The sequence below is a fragment of the Onychomys torridus genome, chromosome 8 (genome assembly GCF_903995425.1).
Source record: "Onychomys torridus chromosome 8, mOncTor1.1, whole genome shotgun sequence".
NCBI classification, from domain to species: Eukaryota; Metazoa; Chordata; class Mammalia; order Rodentia; family Cricetidae; genus Onychomys; species Onychomys torridus.
The window spans coordinates 49,221,641-49,232,094 of record NC_050450.1 but is presented as its reverse complement, the minus strand read 5'-3'; the positions used below and the strand labels follow the sequence as shown (position 1 = coordinate 49,232,094).

The window sequence follows — 10,454 nt, the reverse complement described above, 5'->3', positions numbered from 1 at the left end:
ATATGCAGCCTCAGGAAGAGCCAATTCTGCAGACACCTTGACTGCCGCCTTCCAAACTCTGGACAGCTGCTTTGCGTTATCAGAGCAGCCATCAGTTAGACTGTGAATGGCAGCCTTGTTCCTGGGCAGCCTGCTAGCTACAGATAGTGAGAACAGGGCCCCTGTTGTGTGGCCTTTGGGGTAGGTAGGTCTGCCAAGTACAGGGGTAAGAAGGATGAAATGTCACACTTCAGCTTACTGGGAAAACGCTTCTGAGGATATTTTCATGCGCCTGGAAGTTTACATGTAACTACAAGAATAAGCATAGGTGCTCATTAAAGTGAGTGCAACTGAACATGCTCGTGGTGAGGTCCAGGGAACACTCATCATTCTTTTAGATGGTTGGCCTCCACCTGGAGGCCCTCACCTTCCTGGCTACATCGCATCGGCCACACACACATGTGAACACACACACTTGTCTCCACCAAATTCACACACATACCTATACACGTGACTTATACAGACACACTGACGATTCATGTACACATGCACACGACACAACCCAGCATCTGCACATACACATACAAATTACTTAATTCACAAACACATAACACACTGCACTCTGCCTAAGGCCCTCGGGAAGAACCCTTGTTTGTAACAGCTATGAGAACAATGCTCCCGGTGCCGGCCATTCTCCATCTTTCTCTACTAAAGAGGAGCGCACAGGCTGACTGCTCTGCAGAAAGTATGGGGCACAGTGGCACTGCGGGTGGTGCTGGGGATGTGGGCGCTGCAGGTGGTTGCTTCATTGCGGTGGGTGCAGCCAGGCTGTGTCCTCTTCCTCTAGTCTCTTCTCCATCCCTCCCCTCCTCTCGCACTCCATCCTCTTCATTGTCTCCTTTTTCACTGGCTGTCAGGCTCCCGGACCAGCGTCCCCGATGGGCACGCGCACGACGCCCAGGCCGCCAACCGGTGCGCGCACACAAGGCTGCGGGGCTGCTGTGCCCGCTAAACCGAGAATCCCGAGCGTGCGCGTACTCTCCTGTGTGGGTGACCTGCGCTCCGGGAAGCAGAAGCTACACGTCTCGACGGGCTGGGGTGGCAAGGCCACCTCACTGCGAGCCTCCATCGCGGGGCCTGAGGGGACAGAAGAGGGTGCTGTAGGCACCCAGGGCCGCGCCACACTGCTTGGCTCAGGAACCCAGCGCTTCTATAGCCACCCCAGGACTCTTCCGTCCTGCATGCCCCTGAGCAGGCTGTCAAGGCTAGGCTCACTTCTCCCTAAACCCCGAAATCATCTAGCTCCCGCCCCCGGGTGACCCCTCCCCCCTTTCTGGATTTCCTGCCAAAGCCGAAGCTAGCAACCTGACACCCACTCTGTCTCCTGATGCTGCTGTTTGAACCTGATTTCTCTGAGATGCTTCAGGATGCCCAGGCCACTCCAATGGGCTCAGAACCTGTCCGCCCGGAAGTAGGGTAGTGGTGAATAGGGAAGGGGAGACTGCAGGTGCTGGTCAGGGAAAGAGGCCTGGCTTTCCGTACTTACGGTGGGGAGACTTTGCCTGGGACCCACATGGCCCTGAACACTGGCTAGGAAGCCGCTCTCTACGCCGGAGGAAGCAGGCCAAGGCCACCAAGAAACAGCAGAAGATAGCGCAAAGGCAGAGCCCCAGTGTGCAATAGACAAGGGCCAGCTGGTCGCTGCTCAGCCTCAGTCCTGGGGATGCTTCAAGACAATAAAGAACATGAGTTCAAGGCGGGCACCCACCCAGTTTTCCCTTCTCACAAAGGTGTTATGTTCAGGCCCGCAGCTACTCATACCCTCCCCTATTCAAGGACTAAGTGCCCCACCCTACCAGGGGCTTTTTTTTTTTTTTTTTTTTTTTTACCTCATTAGGCCCAAACAATCCACATGGCCATCCCCAGGCTTACGTCTGTGTTGAAGACATGAGATTCCTTTCCTGGCCCCAAGATGTCACTGCTATGCTTTCTAGGGGAACTGGTCCCTTCCACCCCAAACTGATGGCACATTTTTCCAAGACCTTAAAGCTAGACCCCTCTGGAGCTGGCCCGTTCTGTTCTCTCCACATGTTTTGGAGGTAGACAGACCCAGGGATGGATGTGTGCGTGCATGCATGCATGCTTGTGTGTAAGGATGGCAGTCCAAGAAGGATGACTCCTAACACCAGGGTGAGCTTGGACTTGAAATCAGGACCAGGGAGATGGCTAAGGAGTCTGGGCGCAGGTGTGAAGCAGAAGGGCTCCAGGGTGGGGCATTGGACACTTAACAGCTCAAGACTTGAACCTCAGACTTTGGGTGAGGGACTAATACCTTGTCCCAGGCCAAAGCTCTCTGCTCCTGACACTGCTCTTTCCAAATGATCCCCTAGGTCCCGCAGTTCGGGGACTAGGGTATACTCTGTGTTAGTGGAGTGGGGGGACCACTCCCTTGAAAGAGAAAGTGGAAGTAATGAACTTACATTATATAGGATTTATCAATAAACTTGCTCAGAAAACATTAAATTCAACAAAAGTAAATGTTTAACAATGAGCACTGGTCTGCCAGGCAGTTTAGAGGACAGCCCTGGCTGGCAATGCTAATTCATCCCCCAGCCTCTAATCAAGATGAGGACCCCAGTTAACAGCTGCCTGGGAAAAGAAGGGCTAGTCTGTCTGGGATAACTATGACAATACTTTACACTGTAAATCTCCCTGTCTGTTCAAACACCCAAACCTTGGAAATCTGTCTCTGAAGGACAATGCGTAATTGCTCAAAGTGTAACTTGGGGGCTTGAGCCTATATAAGCTGAGGGGGATTTCTGTTCAGGGCTGATTCCCTTTTGTGCACTGGCCAGAATTAGTCACACACTATTATCTGGAAGTTTTTCCTTTATTAATCTCTTAAGTGCTTGAAGTGTTTTCTCACTGAGAAAGCATAATGATGCTATAATAGCTCAGCCTGCTCTGGGTGCCAGGTGCTTTTGTACTGGACTTTCCTTAATTCCCTGATTAAGGGGGCCAAAGATAAAGGGGGGGTCAATATCTTTGTTTTAAAAACCTGGATGTAATTTGTAAATCATCACATTCACCACTTGGTGAATTTTGAATGTTCATTTTTTTAAGCACATTTATGAAGTTGCACAACCATCTCCACCCCCTAATTTGAGACTATTTCTATCTCCATTGAAAACATCCTGTCCCATTCATGGTCCCTGCCCATTTCCTCTCACCTGGTCCCTGGTGACATTCATCTGCATCCTATCTCTGTGCACTGACAGGCCTGTTCTGGACATTTTGTACCTCACACTGACAAGTTCGGGGAAATTATTCAAGATACCCATGTAGTGTCCGTGAGACATTACTGGACAACCCTATTTAAAAAAAGAGCTGATGGCATTCTATTTCTCTTTTAAGTTGTCGATTCGATGCTGACTTTGAGTTCTCTCAGTTCCCAGCATTCACTCCTTATACAAACTGGAGTCTGTTGTAACAAACAACTATTCTTTCTGTAGGGTTTTATACACGGCCCACCAGGTTGTATGATTACTAAACAAAACATATGTTAATTGAGACATTTTCCTCATTAACTTTGCCTCTTAACATTCCTCATGAGGTTGCAATAGAGGAGACCCAATGGCTGGCCTCTGAACTTAAACACGGTCTCCTCCATGTAGATACACCACACAGTGGACGATGGTAACAAATCATCAGTCTCACTGACCCTCATGACAGAGCCTGTCGCGTGTTCTTTGGCCTGTCCACCTCCTCTCATGAGGGCGAAACTACCCAACCATTTAATTGCACTCCCAGTGAGAATTGTAATACACGAACAGTCTCCTTTTTTGTGTGTTGTGGATGCTCTGTTGTTCATATAGCTCACACCAAGGATGCACACTGTCATCACTTGACTGTCTCTGAAGTGTTATGGTCCCTCAGAAGGACCCTCCTCTGAGGAGCTGTAAATGCTGCCCATTCTACATCACCCCTTTGCCAGCCCATAAGCAGTTAGAACAGTCTGTGCCTCCAAGCCCTTAAGCAGTTAGGGTGATGTCTGAGAAGGGACTCCCTGGTTAGGCAGACAGATAGGGAGAGGGGCCATGACTAGGTAGTAAAGATGGAGAACTTCCAAGAGGTCCAGCTTTTTTACCTGAGGCAAAAGCCTGGCAACTTAAAACAAAGACCTAATGGTTTTTCTCAGTGGGGACCCTGCTGATGGACTGGCCCTATGATATGAATTCAAAGCCAGATTGGGAGGCCACAGTTATGAACTAGTAGCCACAGTTATGAACTAGTTAGCTACCCTGTCCTTATTCAAATATGTCCCAACCAACCTTTGCTGGTCATGGTGGCACACACCTTCAATCTCAGCACTTGGGAAGTGGAGACAGGTAGATCTCTTGTGAGTTTGAGGTGTGCCTGTCTACACAGCAAGTTCTAAGACAGCCAGGACTACATAGAAGTACACTGCCCAAACAAAACAAAACAACCAACAAGAAACAAAACTGACCAACCCTAAATTAGGAGGAAAAGACCCTCCCAAGACTTAAAAATCAAAACCTGGCTCTTGAGGAGAAACTGGATCTGGGCTCCCAAGTCCTCTCCTCTGTTTTGTAGAGGGTTTTCCCCTCTGTCCCACTTTCAGGTGTGTCTCCTTGGTCTCGAACTGCTAATCAAGTGTTCCCTGCCCCACTCCCAGACCAGCTTGCCTCACACTCAGGCCTTCACTCACCCATAAAGCTCCTGGGAGGACCCTTGAAACAGTAAGGAGGGACTTCCTAAATGGGTTGGATCGCTCATCCTTCATCAAGACCTTGGAAAACTCACTCCTCCCCAACATCTATCTGCTCAGGGCGTCTCACCAGTCAGAAATAAGCCAGCTTCACAGGGTCCTTATGTGTTGGCACACCCCACTACCCTGTGTCCACTCCTGCCAGTTTCTTCCAGCCTCACCAGTGCATCCTCACCATCACCATCCTCACCATCTCCACCATCACCATCCTCACCATCACCACCATCACCAACCACCTTTGCTCACAGGATTATCTGAAGCACTGCCTTATAGACAGCCGTCCTGGCACTGTCCTCTGTTTTCCATCTGTCTGAATTCTCTTCTGGTTCTGAATACTGCTGGGGACAGGGAGGAAGACCTGCCTTCCCTATTCTAGGAAAATCCTTTCAAATCTGTGGTCACCATCCCCATTTAAACCTAACCCTGCCACGGCCTGTGGGCTCCTAGAACCCCCAGTGTTCCCTCAACCGTTTTCCAACTCAAAATGAACTAACTAATTCATTAAAATAAAACTGTCTTTCCCAGTCAGCGTGCAGCCTTTCACTGCCGTGTCCCTGAGACACTCTTCCATGTGGCCACCCGATACTCCTCAAAGCACCCACACCAGACAAGCACTGTGACACCATTCCCTGGCTTTCCTATAAAACGCGGCTCTTTGGGGGTTGACGGGCAAGTGTCTACATGTGCTTGCCCAGTAGCTGGACCGGTACCATACTTACCCATCGGTTTCCACCATTCCCCTCATCCCCCATGGAGCCAGAGCAAAGCGGGCCGTCCAACTCGTCCCTCTTCCCGCCACTCTGGGCATTCTCCCAGCAGGAACAAGGGCATTCTTTACATCAGTCAACCTCCCTGTCTCAGCCGCTCTCAGACAGCCTACAATTCCAGATCAGCTCCACACACGCCAGGCCCTCCTCCGGGAACAATGCTGCTTCTACACCAACAGATCAAAACTGGTTCCAGACCCGGTACAGAAATCTCAGCAACAAGCCTCCTCCGGATGGACTCCCGGTTCCAGCCCATCCTGGTTCCTCCCTTCTCACCCCCTTCCTCCTTAAAAGCCTCACACTTACAGTTTACCTGTCTTTTTCAACACTTTCTCCAGTTTCTCCTAGACTGCATCACTGCCTTCCCCTGGCCCCCCACACGAGATGAGGACGACACCTCTTCTACAGTCACTCTAGACGTGAGAACCCCCCATCGGAAAGCAGACAGATAGAAAACAGCACCCCATCCCTTATATGTATAGGATCTGAAATTAAAGGAAATTTCACCCCTTTTCCCTCATGTAAAACCAACACCCTAAAATAAGCCCAAGTTCCCAGGAAATCTGCCACCATGGGATTCTCAGAAAGCAGCTAATCCCCTGGAGGGTCAAAGGAAAGCAGCTGACCTATCTTCCATCGTGCCGTTCCAAGAAACAGTTCGTGTAGAAGAGCAGCTCACTTCCTCATTCTGGCCCTGGCAAGACCCTTCCCTCTTCCTTCTGTACCCTTAGAATACCAACCCCCCCTCCCCATACCATGTAATCTGCATTCCTCTGCAGGTTCAGATGCTGTCTTGGGCTACCCCCTCTCTGACCAATAAATGTTAACTTTCATCATCACGGTTGATCTGAGTTTTTAATCTTTCATTTCCCTCTCATTATTTCATTTTGTCATTTGCCAAAAACATTGCCACCTCTACCAGGCAATGTGGAATCATTCTCTTCAATTCTCTTCTGGGCTGGGCCCTGTTTGCTCCCATAGAATGAGATGCCCAGAGAGGCTGCGTAGAAAGGGACAACCCTGGGAGGCTGCTTAGACCATGTGCTGGGTGTCTCAGAAGCTAGAGGAACGTGTGCATGGCTCAGCAGCTGGCTGCTTGACTAGCACCATGAGGATTGGGGTCCAGCGCCAGCACTGCACAGTATCAAGGGAAAACTTGGACCGATTTGGAATATTTTCACCACAAAGACTTGGTTCCGTGTTTGAAGCATCAGATTTGAGCAGTATACACCATGCGTGTGTATTAAAGTGACCCATAGACTTCAGAAATGTTTGTCTCAGTAATTTCTCTACCCTGGAGTGACCTCCCTGGCTTCTGGCTATTTGAACCAAAGACACTTATCATTGCAGTCAGCTGCCTGGTCTCCTGCCCATCCTGATCCTCAGGTACCATAGGCATGGACCTCCTAGTCACTTACCTGGACCTGCCTGCAAGCCTCCCTGCTCGGATCCCTGGTTCCTTCCTGTGTTGCCTGGCCTGGCTTCCAACTCCCCGGTCTGTGGTCTCCTGAGCTCAGGCTGGAAGTTCACCTGGCTTCTGGCCTTTTTCTCACAGAATTGTGCACATTGCTGGGGGTGCTGTGTGCAGGTGGAGTCACAGTTGATACAGACCCCCAAGAGGTGGTCATAGTACTTGTCCTGCTCTCTGCGGCAACCGAGGAATTCTGTGAGATAGAAAGAAAGATGTTACTAGGTGAGACAGGTTGACAGGCGCTTAGGATCTGACAATAAACTCTGACAAGGTAGAGAAACAAAAACAAACCAACCCTATATAGTTCAATGTGAAAACAGCAGTTCCAGGACAGTTGTGCCCTCTGGGTGCTCTCTAGCTGTAAGATTCACATTCTGATATTTATATCTATATTTATACGTATCTTCCTGTTTCAAGATGTTTCTTGTAACGAGAGCCCCAAACTTCCGGCTACAGTTTCTGTTTGTTGTTTCTTCTCTGACCCATAAATTCTTCATACTTCTTAGTTTCCAAACATGGTGGGTTTCTACATATATTTAAATTTTTTTAGATTTCTTTTATGTGCATGAGTGCTTTGCCTGCATATATGTATGTGCACCGCATGTGAGCCTGGTGCCTGTGGACTTCAGAAGAGAGTATGAGACTCCTCGGAATGGTTGTGAGTCACAGTGTGGGTGCCAGGATTGGGACCGAATCCTCTGCAAATTAGCAAGTGCTCTTAACTGCTGAGTCATCTCCCAGCCCCCTCTACATATCTTAAAATTAACATCTAGGTGATCGTACTGTCATATAAACTGTTTATTTGAATTAAAAGAAATCTCCTGAAGGAGGAATGCACTTCAAGTTAGTGGAAGGAATAAAAGAGAAAATGCCAGAACCCTCCTTGGAGAGTTGGGGAGGGAGCTGGGAAAGTCCGTGGTGATATATTTGGTAACATGTGGGAACCACAGCAACCTACACAGGTAGTGATGCCCCCAAGGGTCCCAACTGGTGAAGAGATCATGGGAGCTAATCTCCTGGGTGAGTGAATCCATCCACAGCTTCACAGCCAGAAAGGCAGGACATAGGCCTCTTGGAGGAAGTCCATCCGGGAAGGGGGGCACTACTCACTTATTACCCAGTAAGCTACCTCCAGCACATGCCCAGAAATAGAGAGCCAAGTGACATGGATTGAGACCCCCTGAAGCTATGAGCTTTCCCTCTTTAAGACTTAAGGAGTCTTAAATGTCCTTAAACTATACGAGGGTAGACCAGATGGCTCAACGGGATAGGTGTTTGCCACCAAGACTGACTACCTAGTTTACCTAGTTTGATCCCTGAGACCCACATGGTGAAAGGAGAGAACTGACTACCAAAAGTATCTACACACACACACACATACACACACACACACACACACACACACACACACACACACACACGCACACACACACACACACGCACATACACACACGCACACACACACACACACACACACACACACACACACACACGCACACACAGTTTTAAAACTGAGAGATAATCAGTAAATGTTTGAAAAACACATGAGTGAAAAAAAGGGATTGGAAATGAAAAGGCCAAGTTTTAACAGTTTCTGAAGATGTGTGTGTCGGTGTGCTGTGCTCTCCCGTCCCCATGTTTATATGTTTGATGATTTCCATAGTAAAATATTTCAAAACAAAGCAATAATAGAAGTGGGGAGGTGGTATGTGCCTGTAATCCTAGTACAAAGGAAGCTGATGCAGAAGGATCTCAAGTTCAAAACTAGCCTGAGTCACAGAGTGAGACCTGTCAAAAAGGAGAGAGGGAGAGAGAGAGAGAGAGAGAGAGAGAGAGAGAGAGAGAGAGAGAGAGAGAGAGAGAGATTGTATTTATGTCTTGAATTACCAAAGAATGAACCTAAAAACATTTTTTTTAAGGAGGAGATAGAGATGAAGGACTAGTTCCTTCCTCATGTAGTCAGAGAAATCCTCCAGGATATCGATAGGAGGCACTGAAGGCTGAGTGAAAAGAAGCTAAGAGGAGATTAGAGAGATGCATTCCAGGCAGGGGAGTAGGCACTTTTCAAGGGCACGAGGCAGGAAAGAATGGCCATGTACAAAGAGCTGAAAGGCTGAGGAGAAAGAGAACATGTGGCATATCTTCCTCCATCCCTGCTCCTCCACCTGGCTGCAGATGGACCAGAGAGGTTCTGGGGCAGGCGAGGGAATGGCTGGGCTGGCCCCTGTGCTCAGACTCCAGAACTCACTGCAAAAGTCTGTACAGGTGCGCTGGCTCCTCTGGCTGCAGGAGACACAGGAGACACAGGTTTTTGTCAAGGGGTCCCAGTGCTGCTCTTTGGGGCAGGATGCCATAGTCACCTCTAGCCACCAGCCCTGTGGAAGGAGAGATGGAGCATTAGGAGAGCAGATGGCCAAACAGAACCAGGTGGCCTCTCCTGCCACATTCTGAGACAGTCTGTATCTCAGCAGGCAGAGAGCAGCCAGACAAAGTCGGCTTCCAACCTCAGCTGCGATCCGGGGTGGATTCTTCACTTTTTTATCCTGTTTCCCGTTTGTAAAATGGTTTCTCTGAGGGTCCCTCCCTGATACAGTTGCACCCTGTCTGTCCCCACATTGTCCTCCATGTGCACCAGGCCTCCTCCCCAGGGTCTCTGCTTATTTCCCCATTATCCTTGACATCTGTTGAAACCTCATTACCCCCAGGGGACTGTGGGAAACAGAGGGCTGTAAGGACCAATTTATGTTTAGACAATCTGGCACTGACATAGACGTCCAGCATTGGCTGAGATGGCTAATGGTAGACATCAGGGGTCTATGTGTCAGCACAAAATACCTGACACTGGATGTCTGGGGGAACTCAAAGCAAACAATGATGTCATCTCTTCTCTAAGCTGTCTTTGAAGAATACCATTTTTGTGTGACTCTCTATAAATATGGTTTTGAGGTTGGAGGCTAGGGCTTTAGTGTTTACTTTTGCTAGCTTGTCTGTGTATGTCTACCTATAAGCCTGTATGCCTGTGAGGCCTGTGTGCTGGTCTGCATGTGTGCAGGCGGGTGCCTAGGTACCTACCATTGTCTGCCTAGTGGTCTATGTGGAGGCCTTCATGCAGAGTGAATAAAGTATCTTAAAAAAAAAAAAAAAAAAAAAAAAAAAAAAAAAAAGATTGCTAGCTGGGTGGTGGTGGCGCACGCCTGTAATCCCAGCACTCAGGAGGCAGAGGAGATGGATCTCTGTGAGTTCAAGGCCAGCCTGGTCTACAAAGCGAGTTCCAGGACAGCCTCCAAAGCTACAAAGAAACCCTGTCCTGAAAACCAAAACAAACCAAACAAAAAAAAAAAGATCACTTTATTTTAATTTTATGCATATATGTGTATATGTATGTATACACACCATATATATATCCCTAGTGTCTGTAGAAGTGAAGAGAGAGCATTGGATCCCCTAG

General features: G+C 48.7%; 1 protein-coding gene across 1 annotated transcript; it reads right to left on the bottom strand.

Moving 5' to 3' along the window:
• Positions 1 to 470: 470 nt before the first annotated feature.
• Positions 471 to 9,360, bottom strand: Tnfrsf13b (TNF receptor superfamily member 13B). Its single transcript, XM_036198231.1, has 4 exons — positions 9,255 to 9,360; positions 6,960 to 7,199; positions 1,526 to 1,705; positions 471 to 1,116 (listed from the first exon to the last, which is right to left on the bottom strand). The coding sequence occupies exons 1-4, from the start codon at positions 9,358 to 9,360 to the stop codon at positions 893 to 895; spliced, it is 750 nt and encodes a 249-aa protein (XP_036054124.1). The 3' UTR covers positions 471 to 892.
• Positions 9,361 to 10,454: the final 1,094 nt, after the last annotated feature.